Source organism: Peromyscus californicus, unplaced genomic scaffold (genome assembly GCF_007827085.1).
Source record: "Peromyscus californicus insignis strain IS unplaced genomic scaffold, ASM782708v3 Scaffold_3__1_contigs__length_106647218, whole genome shotgun sequence".
NCBI classification, from domain to species: domain Eukaryota; kingdom Metazoa; phylum Chordata; class Mammalia; order Rodentia; family Cricetidae; genus Peromyscus; species Peromyscus californicus.
In genome coordinates this window covers 89571328-89591862 of record NW_026294551.1, presented here as the reverse complement: position 1 = coordinate 89591862, position 20535 = coordinate 89571328, and the positions used below count along the sequence as shown (strand labels likewise).

Here is a 20535-nt window from a genome sequence, read left to right as displayed (position 1 = left end):
GAAGAGGGACCAAGCAGGGTTTTGTGGACAGCCTCTTGTCCTGCAGTACCTGGCTGGGTTCACTCCTACCCTGGGCTTCCTACCAGGTTCAACATGAATTTGCTGGAATACAGTTTCCTTGTCTCCTGCTACCTTTCACCTCCCGTAGACACAAATACTCAAGAATTGGGCCAGCTTAGCACCCACCTAGGTGTAATCAGGTCAATAGAGCTGGAAGGCATAAGGAAATTCTCTCCTAGATATACATCCACCTTGCAGAGCAGACCCTGGGTTTGATGTATCAAGTTTGGTATCACGACATCTCCAGCCCTCCTATATGCCCTGGGTTGAGACAAGCAGACCTCTGTGATTTCAAGAGCTGTATAGTGAGACTCTCAGAAGAAAAAGACAAAATCAAGTCTGGGTAGGAATGAACCCAACTCAAGGGTTGTTAGGAATTCTGGGCAGAGACAGCAGTGTCTTCTTCCGTGGGCACACGAGACATCTTTGGAAAACAGCCACTGCAGACCATCAGTGATAATCCAGGAGCCAGCAGCAGCACACTGTAAGCATCAGGAGGTGATGATGATGAGTGGGTGTTAGACAGACTAGCTGACGAGAGCAGCCGAGGGAAGGAGCTTTATTTTGGTTCACAGTATAAGGGTACAGTCCTGGTGCTGGGGAAGTCACGGTTGCAGGAACTTAAGGCAGCTGGTCGCACTGCATCTGCAGGCAGGAAGCAGAGGTGACGGCTGGTGCTCAGCTCTTTCCTTCCTTTTTATTCAGTCTAGGACCCCGGAGTTTAGGACACTGCAGCCTATATCTGGGTGGGTTTTCTCACTGAAACCTCTGGAAACACCTTCATAGACACACTCAGGGGTGTTTTCATGGTGATTCTAAAACCCATTGAGTTGATCAGATTAACCATCAGAGTAAGTAAATAACATGTAGTTCACACTTAGAATGGAATATTCTTCATCCATAAAAGGAGATTATATCATGCCACTGAATTTTGCAGACACCTTGAGTAGAAGCCAATACACCAAAGGCCATACAGTGAATGAATCTGTTTGTGAAATATCCAAATGAGCAAGCTATAGGGACAGAAAACAGATTCCTGGTTGCCAGGGCCTTCAGAAGGAGCTGGATGGTTTTAGCTAGTGGGCTGGAGTTTCTGTCTGGATGATAACATCCTGCAACTTGCTAACAGTGATGACTGCACAACACTGTGGATACATAAACATCACTGACTTACACACATCAGAAATGGCTATAATAGTAGTTTGTTATATGAAGCTTTGCTGCATTTTGCTATCACTGGAATACATCACAGGCATTCCATAAATACCACTGTTCTGAAAGGAACATGTGCTAGGAGTCACACATCTAACAGCTGTCCATTTAATTATCTGAGAAGTAATTACGTTCATTTTATCGGTAAGCAGACCCAAGGAAGTGTGTTAACGACTCAGGAGGCAGAAGACAGACAAGGACAGAACATCCTAAAATTCCGTGTATTCTAATAATGTATGCCAGCTAGGAAAAATCTGAGGCTTGGGAGCCCAAGGAAACTCAAGGTTCCCAGGTCATAGCAAACTGGAAACCAGAGCTCATAGACTGCCGATTACAGCCCACAGCTGACAGACTGACCCTCTGGAGAGGCCCAATCAAGGTAAGCAACCGTTCCCAGAGCTCCTGGGCCGATGTCAGCCTGCTGGCCTTTGCCTGGCCCTACTCTGGATGTCTGGCACACCATGTGGGCCTCGACAGTGATGTTCCTGAGCCACAACATTTAGGTGCTGGCTTCCAAGAATTGTTAAACTGGAGATGGGGTCCTCCAAGGGGCATATCCTACATCTCCTCTCTCTCATGTCTCCTGAATAGTAAGGGCCTACCACCCTCCCAATGCACGGGTCAAGGTCCAAGAGTCACATATCCCAAAGTTAATATGATGAAGCTCCAGCCTTTTGCCTGTTAAAATGACCATGGGACATTAGGAGATTCAAGAGGTCTCTAACCTGGCATGCCTAGGGTTATTCATCACAAATATTGAGGCCTGATTTGGCCATCCTGGGCAAATACCTGCCACTTTTATCCCTCAGAGAATTACAGGACCACAGGTCCTCTAACTGCAGGAGTAGTCATGGCTAGACACTCTCTATGGATGCTTCATGTTCATCCTCCTGACTGTTTTCAGATCCACATGGGCTGGGCCTAATTCACTGATAGGCCCACCCCTCCCTGTAGCAAGGTGGTTGTATAGGGCTGTGGGTGCTGATAGATAGCTTAGGTGCCCAGGGCATCTAAAACAGTCTCCAAAACTAGGACAGTGCACCTATTGGCACAAGGCTGACCTACATGAGACAAGACAAAAATAACTTCCAATATCAGGAAGGCTTGTGGTAAAAGCCCATTGTTGCCAGACTCTAGACCTAGGATTGGGTCCCTAGGCCTAGTGCTTATCATGTAGACAAGGGGACCAGAGGTTACCAAACCCTGTTTTCATCTGACTTCAGAGAGAAGGTAATGCCTTCTTCTTGCCTAAGAATCAATCATGGTCATTGCAGAAACCTGATTTTAATCTGCTGCCCCATTTGCTATATCCCAGACATAGGAATATGTCCTTCAGTTCTTATTCAACATAAGACAAACTATGTCCTGTATGTAAAGTCATCTCTCAGAGCACATGCACAACACACACTACATGACATGTGGAAAACACAGGGTGGATTGGAGAAGCATTAGCATCACAAGCCAGAGTTAGGACTGTCCTGCCCAATGCAGTGCTATCACCAAGGGCCTGCAAAGAACAACAGTGTCCAGGAAGGGCATATCTGCTCCTCCTGTGCCCTAGCCTGTGGGTGGTACTGATTATTCGGCCTCACAAAAGGCCAGGATGAAAACTACTGGCTCTCCCAGTTCTTGGGGCTGGAATCTAATTGGCACCTGTCCTGGACCCTCAGGTTGCAGATGGTAGATCCCATAACTTCTTACATAATAGCCTGAGCCACCACCAAACACACACAACAGATTTCTGGTTATCTGTTTTTCTAGTTCCCTTTCTCCATGAAAACTCCAATTAAGAAAACAAAACATCAGGAGGCAGAGGTAGGCAGACCTCTGAGGTCGAGGCCAGCTGGTTCTACAGAGTGAGTTCTAGGATAGCTGGGGCTACACATAGAAACCCTGTCTAGAAAAAAAAGAAAAAAGAAAAAGGAAAGGACAATAAAACAAACCATCCAGATGTGCTGGCACAGTCATTAGTGCCAGCCACTTGGGAACAGAGACAGGAATCTTCAGTCCTGAAGTTCAACAGTCTGGGTAACAAGGCAAGACTGTCCTTCCAAACAAACAAATGCTACACTGCCTTTGGTAAGAACATCCTCCACAAGAGACTGAAACAAGTGGCCTTTCTGCAACTCTAGGGACCCTGACCACTCAAAGGATGCTACCTAAGCAGGAGATCTGCCTACTGTACCTCAGTAGCTGCAGTATGCCACATGAGCCCAGGAATTATCCTCTCAGGGTACCACAGGCCATGGTACAGAAATGTTCCCAGTAACTTTACACCCCAATAAAACAGCTGTTTCTCCACATACAAATTTATATCTACACAGAAAAGAATTCAAACCAGACATGATGCTGACTCTGAGGAAGACTGTCCAGTTATGTCCATAAAGAGTCCAGGAAGCAAAATGAGTACACAACTAGTCAAAATGTTCACCTGGGACCAGGTACAGGCCTTATTCCAGGCAGACAGCTGAGCAAAGATAAATTGAGTCCCACCTGGAGGCCAAGGGGCTGGAGATGAATCCTACACATGGCACCTGTGCACAGCACTGAGCCCCAGTGGGTCCTTCAGGGATATTCCACCCCACCTCCTTTCATATGGAGACTGTTGACCAGGGAAAGCCTGTTTCACCATCAACACAGCAGGTACACACACACACATCCTCCATAAAAGGGAGCCTGGGGCAGCACCAGGAGCCACACTACAAGATCTCAAGATCCTATGTGTGACCATCAAACCTACAGCTCAAGACAGCACCTAAACCTTTACAAGCATGGCACACAGAGGGGGGGCTTTTATGTTTAACACAACCAACTACAGGTCCCTCTGAAAACAAACTCTAACCCCCCCAGACAAGTGAAGACACTTCAGTTATCTTTTCTATTTGGGCTTCACTTTGATCTTAAGGCATTGGTCCTCTATGAGCAACAACATATGCTCAGGGGTTAACAATAAGCCTACCCTGAGTGTAAACCACCCAAGATACCTGACCTAAGCTGCAACCCTCCCCCAGGACCTCCTGATTGGCAGGTAGGGGTCATCTATGTCTTTATTCCACCTAAGTAACAAAGTGGAACTGCAATGTGCTCACCTGAGCTAATGTTTCAATAGCTATAGTTCTCCTTAAGGAAATGAGTTTGTAATATGGCTGCCCCCTCTCACCCACAGAGTCTGCTCTATGATCTGCATGGAGAGTAGACAAGCCGCTGAGATGCAGAGTGTGAGCCAGGCAGGGAAGCCACATACATCTGGCTCAGTTAATTGTGTTGGGAGTGCCCTGGCACATAGGATACCAAAAGTTAAAGTGGTCAGACATTTGGTCAGTTTCCTAAGGTAATGGCAGCACCAGCCTTTATCTCCACAGGTGCAGGATCTTAGTGAAGTGCCTCTAGAGTAGAGGACAGCAGACACCCCAACACAGCTGTCAGGAGGCAGCCGCCAAATTTATTTGTTCCTATACAACATAACCCCAAACACAGGAGCAGCTCTGAACAACTCTAGAAACTCACAGCTAGGGCCAAACAATAGAAATTTTAACTACAAAAGATGAGTTATATCCAGCAAATATAAAGGGTAATTTAGGCTGTGCTGATTGTTTGTCAGACTATTTACAGTGCCAGAGCCAGGTTCAGATCTCGCCAGCCTCCTTCTCCTCCGACCTCCGCGACGCAGTCTTGCCATTGGAGCTCTCCAACCTCCAGTCAGTGGGCCCTCGCTCACTCCGCCCGTACTCCCACGATTCCTCTCTCAATGAGCGCTCCCTGGAGAACCTGGGAAAGTGGAACCAGAGGCTCAGCAGAGGCTACCATCTCCTTCTGGCTGGCTGCACAGGATCCAGTAAAGTAGACCCTCAACCCTGGACTAGAGAAGGCCATGCCCCCACCACACTCAAGTGCCTTTTTTTTTTTTTTGTCAGGGGTATGAGGAGAGTTCAAGACAGGGTTTCTCTGTGTAGCCTCAGCTGTCTTGGAACTCACTCTGTAGACCAGGCCTTAAACTCAAGAGATCTGGCTGCCTCTGCTTCGCCAGCACTAGATTAAAGGGTGTGCACCACCCCTGCCGCCTGGCCTCAGGTGCCTCTGAACAGATCAGAAGACAGCCAAGCCTGACTGCATCTGGTGCCTTAACTAATCACACAGAAAATCATTAAAACAAACAAACAAATAAAAGTAACCCTTTGAGCTGTGGATGGTGGCTTATACCTGTAATCTCACACTTAGGAGGGTGAGACAGGAGTGATTAGGTCTGAGGCCAGCATGGGCTACAGAGTGAGATTTGGTTTCAAAAGTAACTGAAAAAAAGTAATATTTGAAAGGTTTAAGGGGCTGGAGAGATAGGTCTGGATATGATGCTCTTGTGGAGGATCACGCTCATTTCCCAACACCCATGTTGGGTGTCAGAATCACCAGTAACTCTAGCTCCAGAGGACTCAAGACTCTTTTATGTCCTCCAACAGTACACACACACACACACACACACACACAGAGGCATGTCCACACGCACACACACAATACACTAACATTTGTGACATAATACATTAACATACACACATAATAAAATAAATCTTAAAAAAATAAATAAATAAATAAAAAGAAAATGTTTTTAATAAAGAAAGTTTTCAGTGTTTAACAGAAACAAAGCAAATGGGAATACAATAAAGTTATGCTTGTGGAATATGACCCAGTATGTAAAGACAATGGAAAAAGACAGAATGGAAAACCACATAAGTCAAGCATGGTGGTATATACTTCATTTCAGCACTCAGGAAGCTGAAGCAGGAGGATCTTGAGTTCAAGACAACCTAGGTTACAAAGTGAGGGCCTGTCTCAAAATGAAACAAAACAAAAGTTACAGGAGAGGTAATTAAGCAGGACCTGTTCAAGACAAAAGCCTTAGCTGCTCTTTACCAAGTTAAAGGACATAAAGCCCAGCCAAGTGCAGTGCTGCCCAGAGGGCCATGTGAGAGCTATTCAGCCCTACACTATTCCAAGCACTGGGTGCCACTCTCTATTCCTCAAGGCACCAACACAGGGTGCTAGTCACCCAGAGCCTGCCTCTCCACAAGCCCAACCTTGTCCCTACCAGATGTAGTGGCCCAAAGGCCAGCATGACAGACCCCAGCAGACTTGGGCACACAAAGAGAAAGGGCTTGCTCCTGGCTGCAGCTACTGAGGAAGTCAGAGTAGTTACTTGTATTTTGCACTCCGGTCCCTGGAAGCCCGGCGGTGACCCCGGCTATGGCTCCGGGAACGACTGCGATGGCGCCGGTGTCTATCTCGGGACCTGGAACGGGAAAACTTTCGCCGTTCTCGGGAGGTAGATCTAGATCGCCTCCGTCGCCGATCCCGGGATCGTGACCTGGAAAACCCAATGATTTTGAGAGTAAAGTCAATATTTCAAAGGTCTGCCCCCATTCCTCCCCTCTTAGTATCTTTGGCCTTCAGTTTTCCTGGGATTTCTCTCTTTCCTCCTACAAATTTACAGTTTGGGACTAAAGACTCCCCTGAATTAATCTGATGGCCAAACCTGTCCCCTAGATAATGTCTCTTGAAAGCATAGGACTTAGCCAGGTGTGATGGGGCATGCCTTTAATCACAGTACTCAGGAGGCAGAGGCAAGTAGGTAAGTCTCTAAAATTGAGGCCAGTCTGACTTTGTGTAAACACAAAGTCAGTCCCTCCCAGCACTCGGGAGTCAGAGCCAGGCGGATCTCTGTGAGTTCGAGGACAGCCTGGGCTACCAAGTGAGTTCCAGGAAAGGCACAAAGCTACACAGAGAAACCCTGTCTCGAAAAACCAAAAAAAAAAAAAAAAGTCAGTCCCAGAACAGCCAGGGCTACACAGAGAAAACCTGTCTCGAAAAACCATTTGGACACTCCTAGTTGGTCTGCAGGCCTGGGGAAGGGAGGGGAGGTGGGGAACAGTTTCTGTTGTGCTAAGCCCTAACCAATTCCTATGCTCTTCACAAGTCAGCCTTGCCTACCAAAGCTATGAAGCTGTAAACACCAATTATTAAATGTTTCTGCATACAAAAAGCATTCAACCTGAGAATCTTGTGATGGATCCATAAACCTACCTCCTGCGATCTCGGGTTCTTGATCCAGACCTAAACAGGAAAATAAAAAACATCTTTAATCCCACCACCCAGGAGCTAGAGGCAGATGGATCCCTGACTCTGAAGCCAGCCTGGTCTACACAGAGTTCTAGGCCAGTCAAAGCAACTAGTGAGATCCTATCAAAACAAAAAAAGTGTCCTTCCAAAGAGCATAGCATGGTTATTTCTGGCTCTGATCTCTTCTTTGAACTCAAATTAAATCCAACACATCTACCTGAGTACTTCTCAAGCATCTCAAATTGAATATAGCCAAATTCTACCTACTCTTCCCGGTTCCATCTTCGCTATCCTAGTTAAGGGGCAATTCCAGATTAGAAACCAAGAGGCCGGCTGGGCGTGGAAGTGCACACCTTTAGTCCCAGCACAGAAAGTAAGAGACAGGCAGATCCCTGAGTCTACAGAACAAGCTTCATGACAGCCAGGAAGAACATACAGAAAAAACATCTGCTCCCCCCAAAAAAACTCAAAGCAAAGAAAAGAAACCATGAGGCCAGCTTTATTCCTTCTCCTCACATAACTCCAAGTCCAGTCAGTTCTAACCCCGACAGCTTAGCCTAGACCACACCACCCACACTTTTCCTGCCTCCCAACTCCCATTAGTCTCTCACTGGTGTGGGGGCTTTTGCCCACCACTTTATACTCTACTTCTCAATGGGCAGGAACATATTCCAACCACATATTTTATGGGAAAGTCTGCCCAGTGGTTCCATGTGACCAATCAAAAAAAATGACAAAGCCCATACAAAGCCTCCACACCTTCAGTCCAAAGCTGATGATTTCCCTACAAAAATGTACTGCCCTGAGACTGCATGCAGCTTAGCTACCAGCAACAGATCCACTTTTGCACTCCCTATTTGCTAAAAGCTCTACCCCCAGCTGTCAGAGGAGCTGGCTCTGTGGGGTTCAAGGATGGCTGGGCAATGGTGGCACATGCCTTTAATCCCAGTACCCGGAAGGCAGAGACAGGTGAAGTTGTAAGTTTGAGGCCAGCCTGGCAGCCTATAGAGCTAGTTTCAAGACAGCCAAGTCAAGACAAAGAACCCCTGTCTTGAAAAACAAAAACAAACAAATAAACAAAAAAACAAGAACCAAAAAAAAAAAAAGATAAAAGATAACCCTCTTCAGTTTCTCCTTCCCTTGTCAGTCAATGTCATACCTCAGACTGAATATGTTATAGATTTAATTATTTTTCTTTTAAAGGCCACCCCAGGGCCAGGTGTGATGGCATCCACCCTAATCTGCTATTGGAAGGCAGAGGCAGGCGCATCTTTACAAATTCTAGACCAGCCTGGATTACATAGTGAGAACCTATGTGGTGTCCCCAAAGGGAGTGGCACTATTAGGATGTATGGCCTTGTTGGAATAGGTGTGTCCTTGTTGGAAGAAGTGTGTCACTGTGGGGATGGGCTTTGAGGTCTCCTATGCTCAAGATACCACCCAAGGTCTCAGACTACTACTTCTTATTGCCTGTGGGTCAAGATGTAAGAACCCTCAGCTCCTTCTGCCCTCATGCTGCCTTACTTCCCACCATGACAATAATGGACTAAACCTCTCAACTGTAAGCGAGCTACCACAATCAATGTTTTCCTTTATAAGAGTTACCTCGGTCACAGTGTCTCTTCACAGCAATAAAAACCCTAACTAAGACAGCTCATCTCAAAATAAATAAATAAATAGGGGCCGATTCTGATGTGGCAAACACTGACAACTCCAGGTCACAACAGAGCAAACAGCACTTCCTGAGGATGGTCTACTGACCTCCTGCTTAGCCGCTCCTCTCGTTCTCTCTCCTCTCTTCTCCTCAAGCGATCCTGATTTCTCTTCTCCTGCTTTTCAGCCACAGTTTTCTAAATAAATGAAAAATGGGAAAAATAAAGGAAAAGCAACAACCTTTAGGCAACAATATTCTATTCTTTTTTTTTGGTTTTTCGAGACAGGGTTTCTGTGTAGCTTTGCGCCTTTCCTGGAACTCACTTGGTAGCCCAGGCTGGCCTTGAACTCACAGAGATCTGCCTGCCTCTGCCTCCCAAGTGCTGGGATTAAAGGCGTGCGCCACCACCGCCCGGCTTCTATTCATTTTTTAACTAACAAGAAAACAAATGAAAAAATCTTTACAATCATTTTATACATTTGGTGACAAATTATACAGGAGGGGGCTGAACTTCTAAGTCACAACGCTTCAAACCAAGCCATAGAGTTAGTTGTTCATCCTATAGGTTCTCTACAAGCATTTTAGAAAAAAAAAAAGAAACACTGAGTCAGATCACATACACCCAAGGTAGCCAGAAGTAGCTCACTTTTAATGTGGTAACTGCTATGATAACATTACCAGAATTGCACATTCAATTCATCAGGCTTGATCCTAAAGGCAACAGAAGGCTCTGGATACACTTTACCATCAAATCAGCATCAACTTTGAGATAGTTGAAAAGTGTTAAGTACCTTTACAACCCACCACTAAAGTAACAAAAACCCTGTAATACATCATCTGGGCACAGTGAATGAAACAAAGTCCTGAGTAAGGGTATAAGTCACACCCCTTGATACAAAAACTCACCAGTCTTCCCTGCTTAAAGCTGAGATAGCATGGAAAATCTCCGTGCCCAGTGAGTAAAGCAAGTACCCTCTAGATGAGAGGACACAGCAAGGTCCAGTAAGCTGTCCCAAAACTCTCCACCTCCAACTATGGCCGCCCTTCATCTGAGCCAGGCACACAGGACAGTCAGCTGCAAAGTCCCTTTTCACACTTCCCCACAGCAGGTCTGGTTGAGAACAGATCCCTAGGTGTGGCATCACTTCCTTTCCCACTCCTACCAGTCACTTCACATGACAAGGAAATCAAACTCAGACCCGCAAAAGATGTAATGTAGTACATAAAATGCTACTGGGAAAATAGAAGCAAATGTTTTTGTTGAGGCCAAGTCTCAACACATGGACCTTAAACTGGGAGACGATCTTAGAATTCTGAACTTCCGATAGGCAGGAGTGGTGCACACCTTTAATCCCAGCACTTGGGAGGCAGAGGCAGGTGGATCTCTGTGAGTTTGAGGCCAGCCTGGTTCAGAGCGAGTTCCAGGACAGCCAGTGCTACACAAAGAAACCCTTTGGAAACAACAACAACAACAAACAAGAAACAAAACCAAAACCAAAACCAACAAGAACAAAAAAAAAACCCCCTAGAAACATGTTTGTTATTTATATAGTGTTCTGCCTACAGGTCAGAAGAGGGCACCAGATCTCATTAGGGATGGTTGTGAGCCACCATTTGGTGGCTGGGAATTGAACTCAGGACCTCAGGAAGAGCAGCCAGTGCTCTTCACCACTGAGCCATCTTGCCAGTCTTCATCTGTACTCTTTAAGTTTAAATACGTTTCTGGGGCTGGCAAGATGGCTCAGCAGTTAAGAGCACTGGCTGCTCTTCCAGAGGTCCTGAGTTCAATTCCCAGCAACTACATGGTAGCTCACAACCATCTCTAATGAGATCTGGTGCCTTCTTCTGGCCCGTAGGCATACATGAAGGAAGAACATGGTACACATTAAAAAAAAAAAGAAAAAAAGAAAAAAAAAGGAGGGGTTGGGGATTTAGCTCAACGGTAGAGTGCTTGCCTAGCAAGTGCAAGGCCCTGGGTTCGGTCCTCAGCCTCCCCTGGGGGGAGGGGGGGGAACGGGACGGGACAAAAAAAAAGACAAAATAACAAAAAGAAAAGAAAAGAAAGAGTACAGATGACAGATGATTGCATGGTGGTGGTGGCTCATGCCTTTAATCCCTACACAAGGGAGGCAGAGGCAGGCGATCTCTGTGAGTTTGAGGCCAGCCTGGTCTACAAAGCGAGCTCCAGGGCAGCCAGAGCTGTTACACAGAGAAATCCTGTCTCAAAAAACCAAAAGGGAAAAAAAAAAAAAAAAAAGAAGAAGAAAAAGAAAAGAAAAAAACCTAAAGGTGACTACAAGACATAAGACTCTAAAGGGTTCAAACTCCAGAAAGAATGTATTAACATACCCTCAACTGATCAAGTTTCTCTCGGATCTGAATGAACCCCAAGTGTAACTTGCCCCCGAAGTGGTCTGCAAGACGTCGGTCATTGTCATGGAGACCAAGGTAAGCTGAACAAACCTCACAGACACGGAGTTTTTGCTGTTGAAAACTGGATGCAGGCATGGAATTTCTGTATTCTTCCTATGGGGGGAGGGGGGATAAAAAGATAAAGCTGAGGCATTTCAGAACTGTCACATTTCACTACATGTTGAAAAATGGATTGTTCACCTTTAGGTACGTTGAGAACTTCAATTTCACTGTTTATTTTAAAAGAACTAACATTTAGAGGGAGGCAGTTTTCTGAGTTCTACGACAGCCAGAGCTACACGGAGAAACAGTTTTGAGAGAAAAAAAAAAGTATTAAAAAAACTAACATTTATGTATGTCTTATCAAAAGCAACAAGGAGGGGTTGGGGATTTAGCTCAGTGGCAGAGCACTTGCCTAGCAAGCGCAAGGACCTGGGTTTGGTCCTCAGCCCTGGAAAAAAAAAAAAGCAACAAGGAACATTCAAAACATGGAGATAAGAATGACTGTTCTGAGATGAGCAGGGAAGAGAAGACTTCAAAAGTAAACAAAAACTGGGGCTGGAGAAAGATGATGGTTCAGCAATTAAGAGCACTTGTTCCTCTTTCAGAGGACCTGGGTTTGGTCTTCAGCATCCACATGAGGAATAACAATCATCTATAACTCCAGTTACAGGATCTCTTCTGGAGCACTAAACACATGCAATGAGTCCATATAGGCAAAACACCCATATAAATAATTTTTTAACTTGAAAAAGAACAAACAAACAAACAAAAAAATAGGGCTGGAGAGATGGTTCTTAAGAATATATTGCTCACCAGGCGGTGGAGGTGCACGCCTTTAATCCCAGCACCTGGGAGGCAGAGGCAAGTGGATCTCTGTGAGTTCAAGGCCAGCCTGGGTTTCAGAGTGAGTTCCAGGAAAGGCTCCAAAGCTACACAGAGAAACCCTGTCTCAAAGACAAAAAAAAAAAGTATGTATACTGCTCATGCAGAAGACCTGAGTTCAATTCCCAGCAACTAAGTCAGGCAGTTCACAACCTCCAGTAATTCTAACTCAAGGGAGATCCAATGTCTCTAGCCCATCTCAACCACTTACACTCACATGCATATACTCACACACATAGTAAACAAAAATTAGCAGTCATAATAATTGTGTCCTGATATCCAGGAAATAAATATCTAATGCAGGTCTAAAAGATAATCTGAAAGGCCAAATCATTGACACCTGAAGAGAAAAGTACCCAACACATAATATGCATCCTCCAGAAACACTAAAATGTTTACAGAAAAATCTCTCATTCTGCCCAAAGCAAAATACAACAAACAAAAGGAAAGAGGCCTGGCATACTGCTACTAGTACATGCACACCAGTCAGAACACTGCTGCAAAATCCATTCTGAAGAAAACCACTCCTCTGTCCTATTTTTTGCAGACTGATCACACTTACATAGCCCTTACAGCTGGAACTCATGGGGATGTGATTGTCTCAGCCTCCTAAGTGCTTGACTTAAAGGTGTGTGCTACTACTCCCTTCTTTGTTCACTTCGAAAGGGAAGGCTTGAATGTAAATGTAACTGCTTCCACTAATTCATACATTTAAAACACTCCCTAGGAAATGCACGCTAAAATAAATACAGTCTCATATAATGCTGGTTATGATAATCCTAACATGATCTGATTTATGTTAATCACAGCACTTAGGAGGTAGAGGCAGAGGTAAGCAGATCTCTGTGAGAACAAAATCAGCCTGGTCTACATTGTGAGTTCCAGGCCAGCAGGACCTACAAAGTGAGACACTGTATAAAAACAAAAACAAACCAACCAAACAACAACAACAACAAAAACCCAACCAAACAAGAAAGATCATCTATGTATGCACCATTACCCAGGAATTCTTCCAAGTAAATGTGCCCCTGTGCCATCATGTATTAAGAACAAGGTTACCGGGCTGGAGAGATGGCTCAGAGGTTAAGAGCACTGACTGCTCTTCCAGAGGTCCTGAGTTCAATTCCCAGCAACCACATGGTGGCTCACAACCATCTGTGATGAGATCTGGTGCCCCCTTCTGGCCTGCAGACACACATGCAGGCAGAACACTGTATATATAATAAATAAATAAATCTTTAAAAAAAAAAAAAAAAGAACAAGGTTACCAGCTGGGCAGTGGTTGCGCTTATCTTTAATCCCAGCACTCCAGAGGCAGAGGCAGGTGGAGCTCTATGAGTTAGAAGACAGCCTGGTATAAAAGCAAGTTCCAGGATAGCCAGAGCTGTCACACAGAGAAATTCTGACTCAAAAAAAAAAGAAAACCAAAACAAAAAAAAAAAACAAAAGTCACCACCAACAACTGAGAAACTCAGTAAATATTCTGTGTAGATAAAGCCTGTAGCAATACAGTGAATAAGATCTTGTCTTAGTTACTACTACTAATTAGTTAGGGTTACTATTGCTATATGAAACACCAAGACCAAAAGCAAGTTGGGGAGGAAAGAGTTTGTTTTATTTGGCTTACACTTCCACATCATAGTCTTTCATAGAAGGAACTCATGAACTGATGTGATCCTCCAACCTGTCCTAAGGGACTATACACATGCGTAATATAGACTATAGATTGTAGTGGGTAGCTGTTCTATGACCTTGAAGCACAGCCCCTAGAGAGGCAGCAGTTAACTGCTCCACCTGCCCATGACCTTGAATTACAAGCCCATGGGGCGTGGCATCTCAGACCCTTAAAACCTGGGATGCACGTAAGAATCACGCTCTCTCCCCTCATGGTTTTTGGATGTTGATACAGGAAAAGGTGGAAGAACAGCTTGGATCATAGCTCAGTTTTCCAGGACCCTACGATAAATCTCCCATGCTGTAGTGAGTTTCATCCCTAATAAATTTCTTGCCCTTAAAGTAGACTCCATGGATTTCTCACTTTAATAGACCCTCTTTAGGGCTGGACATATGGCTCAGTAGTGAAGAGCACTAGCTGCTCTTCCAAAGAACCCAGGTTATATTCCTAGCACCCACAACCATCCAGCCCCAGGAGATTCAATGCTCTCTTCATGTCTCTGCAGGCACATGGTATACATGTAAGCAAAACATCTACATATATTTAAAAAAAATAATATTCTCATTATTTAGACTAGGCTGGCCTGGAATGCCAGATCCTCCTATCTCAGACTCTCAAGTACTGGAATATATGGTATGGGTATCATTTTCTTTTTTTTTTTTTGGTTTTTCGAGACAGGGTTTCTCTGTGTAGCTTTGCGCCTTTCCTGGAACTCGCTTTGTAGACCAGGTTGGCCTCGAACTCACAGAGATCCGCCTGGCTCTGCCTCTCGAGTGCTGGGATTAAAGGCGTGCGCCACCACCGCCCGGCGGGTATCATTTTCTTAAAATCAGTTATCTAAATGAAGAGCCATTGAGTACACCACACCTAATCACCAGAGATCAGAGAAGGGTTTGTGACTACAAAAGGACAACAGGATCTCTCTGTATTATTTCTTACATATTTTCTTTTAATTGGGGGTTATTATGTGTGTGTGTATGATGTGTAAATGAGTGCAGTAAAAACAGCAACCCGCAGTTACCTCTGAATCCCTGAACCATTGAGGAACTACTAGTACCTGCTCCTCTACCAGGGTTTGAGGCATACTGTGCCTGTATACCTTTAATTAAGAAGGATGCAGAGATCCCCCCTCTCTAGCCTAGGGAGTACTTGGCACCAGAAGGTACCTGAGGCATACCATCACCTCCATCTGTCATACTCATGGTGTTTCTGAATAGGGTACAGTCCAAGCACTGGTTCCAGTCTTTTAGGGTAATTCTATCTAGGCATCTCAGCTGTGTTATAAATCTCTTTTGTCTTTTAAGCTAAGCAATTAAATAAGGCTAGATGACACAGTGATGTCACCATCAAGTAAAAGTGGGTTAAGTGTCTACTGGGGAGATGAGGCATTAGATCAGAACTATTCTGTTCTGCCTATCTGACCTTTGCTGCCAACTTTAATTCCAGTCACTTTTGGACAACGACAGAAAAGCATAATCCTGATGGTCCCAACCTTCTTTTCCAGCTACTGGGTTCAATGAGCATTGCTCTAACACCCAACAAAACCCTGGCACTATGCAGGTTAGCTATAAATAAAAAACAGAGGCACAATAATATCTAAAAGTAAAGCAGGCACCAGTCATGCACATACACATCATTTTCTCATCACTTCCCCACCCCTGGACTTGCTGTTTTCTCAAAGGTCTAAGCTATGACTTTTCAGGATACCCCCAACCTACCTATAGACCATAAAGTCATCTCTCTCTAATTTTGTCTCTTACGAATCTATCTTCATCAAATCAATGGGAGGAGGAGGGCCTAGAGATGGTTCAGCAGCTAAAAGCACTTGTTGCTTTTCCAGGAGTCAGATTTGATTCCCAGCACCCACCCGACAGCTTACAACTGTCTGGGGGATCTGACACCCTCTTGTAGCCTCCATGGACACTGTACACGTACACACAATTCAACAGGTGGATCAGAAAGGAGTTTTAGGAGCAAATGTGTGGTGATATTTTGTGATCTAACAAATAAAGCTTGCCTGAAAGATCAGAGTACGGAGCTAAGCCACTAGTTAGCCACAGAGGCCAGACAATGGTAGCACACACTTTTAATCCCAGCAATGTGGAGGCAGAGGCAGATGGATTTCTGTGAGTTGAAGGCCACCTTGGGCTACACAAGATTGATCCAGTCTAAAAAGAGAAAAAGAACCAGGTAGTGGTGGCACACACCTTTGATCACAGCCCTAGGGAGGTGGAGACAGTAAGTGATGGCTGAGCAGAGAGAGAGGAATATAAGGTAGGAGGAGACAGGAGCTCACTCTCTTTCAGGTTGAGGAGTTGTCAAGGTAAGAGGTAGTGGCTGTGGCTTACTCTTTTGTCTCACTGATCTTTCAGTATTTACCCCTATATCTGACTCCTGGTTTTTATTATTAAGACCAATTAAGATTCGTGCTACACAAACGTCTATGTAAGCTATATAAAAGATGGATACAGGTTCTTTTAACTTTCTTAAGTCCACAGAACATATAACACTGAAAGTAAACTGTGAGCTTTAGGGTACAATGATGTCTAAATTTAGGTATATTGATGGTAACAAACATACCACTCTGGTGGGGGGATGCTGACAATGGGAGAGCTGTAGAGAATAATTTGGAAATTTCTGTCCCTACCTGTGAACTTGTGAACACAGTCAGTCATAAAGTTTATTATTTGGAATAAAAAGAACATAGACATGGCTTAACATTAGTCCAAATGGTCAACATTACTGAATTAGTATCACTTCCCTATCACCACTTTTCTTGTTGTAGCCCAGATTGGCCTCAAACTCACTATGTAGCCAAGCCTGGTTTTGAAATCCTGATCCTCATGCCCTACCCCAAGGACTGGGATTATAGGTGTGTCCCTTATCTCAAAGACATTTCTTAGCTGGGTATAATGGCTCACTCCTATAACTGAGAGGCTCAGGAAGAAGGATTATTTTAAATTACAGTCCAGCTTTGGTTTTAGTTACACAATGAATTCTAGGTCAGCCAATACTATAAAGTAAGACCATGTTTACAAAAAAAAAAAAAAAAGCCTGGCAGTGGTGGCATACACCTTTAGAATTCCAGCACTCAAGAGGCAGAGGCAGGAGGATTTCTGTGAGTTTAAGGCCAACCTGGTCTACAGAGTGAATTCCAGGACAACTGCTAGGGCTGTTATGCAGAGAAATCCTGTTTTGGGGATTGGGGGGGGGGGATGATTGCTGTTATTTCAGAGAAAAAAGCTGATTCTGTAATCACTCATTTGCTAGAAGTTATGGCCATTATGGGTATACCTGCACAAATCAAAACTGATAATGCTCCATCATATGTCTCTGTTAAAATGAAACAGTTTTTTGCTTATTATAATATAAACCATGTTACAGGTATACCACATAATCCTACAGGTCAAGCAGTTATAGAAAGATCAAACAGAACTCTAAAGGATATGCTAAATAAACAAAAAGGAGTAACAAAAACCCCCAGAAATAGACTACATAATGCTCTATTAACTTTGAATTTTCTCAATGCCAATGAGAAAGGAACAACAGCTGCAGAGAGACATTGGATAATAGAAAAAACTACAGAATTAAATCAACCTATATACTTTAAGGATGTGCTGACCTCAGAATGGAAACCAGGGTATGTGTTACGTTGGGGACGAGGTTTTGCTTTTATTTCTACAGGAGAAGATAAGCTGTGGGTACCATCAAAATTGATAAAGGTGCGATATGAACAAGAGAGACCTCTTAATTAGAGGAGGTGATAGTTCATCAACTATCGTAAACATCCAATTTAAACTAACTTACACCAGTAACACATGCCTTTTCATTTAATCAGATAACTTGTCAAAAAGGAACATCCCCAAAAAACCTTGGGGAAAGGTTTTTGTTTTTGTCTTTTAGGAGAATGAAGGTTAACGAATTTGAAGAACACTGGACAAATGAGACAACTGAAGAAAAGGAACAAATCATCTATCCTAAGAAACAGAGTGAAATCGCGTCCAACGTGGTGGCAAGAGTTTCCACCTAAAACTGAGAAAAAAAGATTCTAAAACGGAGCTAAAAACAGTTCCTAATTGTCTCTCTCAAATGAGCAGCAGCTGCTGGTTTGAGCTCCTTGTGGGTTTCTGGTGTGCGTGCTCGACCTGCAGTTTGGCGGGAATGAGGCCTCTGCAAGTGGCACATTAAGCTGCGTGGTGGATTTAGCCTTTGCAGGTATAAAAAAAAAAAAAAGAGGTTTCTGGACTACACGCTGCTTGGATAAAAGCATAGACCCATGATAGCTCCCAGAGCTGGTGGTAAACGTAGCCATGATGGGAAGCTGAGGTGGGCGGAGCCAGCAGCCACAGCTGCTGCAGCTTAAAGCAATAGATTCACAATAAGTCAGATTCAGATGTAATAGTTTACAATGTGTGTAAAATATACGTAGGCTTGAAAGAGACAAAAAAGGTGATATATAAAGTTATATAAACAAATACATAGTTTTAAAAAATGAAGTCTTTAAAGAGACAGTAAAGGTAGTATAAAAAATAAGCCACGTAAAAATGGATATTACACAGAGAATCTGGATTGTGTTGTCTTTGGGATTTTTAACTGCAGAAAAACATTTGATTGTAAAAGCTGTTGAGTTATGCCAAAATGTATATTTTAAAGATACCTTGACTTCAAAATTTGGATATAAGGATATATTGCTTTGGAAAAGAGTCTCTTTTGTTTCCACAGAAAGCCAGAGGCTATGGATTTGTTCCAGATTAAGATATATCAGGCTTGACCAGCCAAGACCCCCTGAAAGGTCTCCTATGACACCATGGCCCAGATGATCCAACATCCAGAATGGTTTCAAGGCAACTGGCTCAGACGATGCAGCCTCATGGACTATTCCATAATCCTAAAATTTTCTTTGTGTCCCCATAAGATACATAAGATACAGCGCCCCCCTCCAGCAGGAAGTAGTAAGAGAAGCTACGCCCAAATTCCCAAATTATATGTAATTTTACTTTGTTAAGGTTAAAACCTTCCTTTTTGAAAAAAAAAGGGGGAAGTGCTGTGGGATGTTCTGTATGGCAAATGTGTTGCTGATTAGTCATTAAATAAAACACTGATTGGCCATTGGCTAGGCAGGAAGTGTAGGCGGGACAAGGAGGAGAATAAAGCTGGGAAGTGGAAGGCTGAGTCAGAGAGACACTGCCAGCTGCCACGATGAGAAACAGCATGTGAAGATGCCGGTAAGCCACGAGCCACGTGGCAAGGTATAGATTAATAGAAATGGGTTAATTTAAGCTGTAAGAACAGTTAGCAAGAAGCCTGCCACGGCCATACAGTTTGTAAGCAAAATAAGTCTCTGTGTTTACTTGGTCGGGTTTGAAAGGCTGTGGGACTGGCAGGTGAGAGATTTGTCCTGACTGTGGGCCAGGCAGGAAAACTCTACCTACAAACCTGGTCTACAGAGTGAATTCCAGGACAACTGCTAGGGCTGTTATGCAGAGAAATCCTGTTTTGGGGATGGGGGGGGGGGGGGAATGATTGCTGTTATTTCAGAGAACCTGGGTTTGGTTCCCAGCACGCACATGGCAGCTTACAAACATGGGTAATTCCAGTTCTAGAGGAATCAATCTCCTCTTTTGGTCTCCTGGGGCACCAGACACAAACACATGCACATAGTACACATACATGTAAGCAAAACACTGATACACATAAAAGAAAATAAAATGTTGAAACACACACACACATACACAGAGAGAGACATGGTGGTACATGCCTTTAATCCTAGCACCTGGGAGGGAGAAGCAAGAAAATCTTTGTGAGTTTAAGAACAGCCTTATCTGTATACCAAGTTCTAGAACCACCAGGGTTATATAAAGAAACCGTATCTCAAAAACAATGAACAACCAACCTCTGCTTCTTTTTTCTTTGCACGAACTTTCTCCACTTCCATGAGGATCTTCTGGGACTCATCCACATTTCCTTCAGCTCCCAGCTGCTCTGCTTTAGCAAGGAGCTTTCCTATTTCTTCATTCAACTCATGTACTTTTTCTGCCTAAGGACAGAGAATCAGATAAAAGCACCAAACATCAATACTTGGAGTTACAAAGAAAACAATTATTTCTCTTCTTGATGCATGCCTGGCTTATTCCTCTGAAAATAAAAGAACACCTTAAGATCCAGACTCAGTCACACATGTATCTTAAAGACTAAAAGCTTGCCGGGCCGTGGTGGCACACGCCTTTAATCCCAGCACTTGGGAGGCAGAGGCAGGAGGAGCTTTGTGAGTTAGAGGCCAGTCTCGGCTACAGAGCGAGATCCAGGAAAGGCGCAAAGCTACACAGAGAAACCCTGTCTCGAAAAATCAGTGGCCTATAATCCAACTTTGAGATGAAAGCTTGGGGTGGGGATGTCAGGAGTCTAAGATCATTCGCACCAGCCTAAACCACAAAAGACCATCTCAGAACAAAACTTTGACATTTTTACTGTCATTACCATGTGCTCCATTACATGCTGTTTTAGTTCTGCAATGGAGCACATGCCACTC

The 20535-nt window shown here is 44.1% G+C and overlaps 1 protein-coding gene across 6 annotated transcripts in view; it reads right to left on the bottom strand.

The window, feature by feature from the left end:
* Nucleotides 1-603: 603 nt before the first annotated feature.
* Luc7l (LUC7 like) overlaps nucleotides 604-20535 on the bottom strand; it is a 37473-nt gene continuing 17541 nt past the window's right edge. For 5 of the 6 annotated variants that reach the window (XM_052758855.1, XM_052758858.1, XM_052758860.1 and 2 more), the window contains 6 exons: nucleotides 19900-20043; nucleotides 11384-11560; nucleotides 9142-9230; nucleotides 7345-7374; nucleotides 6461-6628; nucleotides 604-5040 (listed from right to left, as the gene is read on the bottom strand). In XM_052758855.1, coding sequence (XP_052614815.1) covers nucleotides 4899-5040; nucleotides 6461-6628; nucleotides 7345-7374; nucleotides 9142-9230; nucleotides 11384-11560; nucleotides 19900-20043 — 750 coding nt within the window. In that variant the 3' untranslated portion in view covers nucleotides 604-4898. Of the gene's footprint in view, nucleotides 5041-5852; nucleotides 6092-6460; nucleotides 6629-7344; nucleotides 7375-9141; nucleotides 9231-11383; nucleotides 11561-19899; nucleotides 20044-20535 lie in introns of those variants that run through there. The other variant, XM_052758856.1, reaches the window with a different exon arrangement.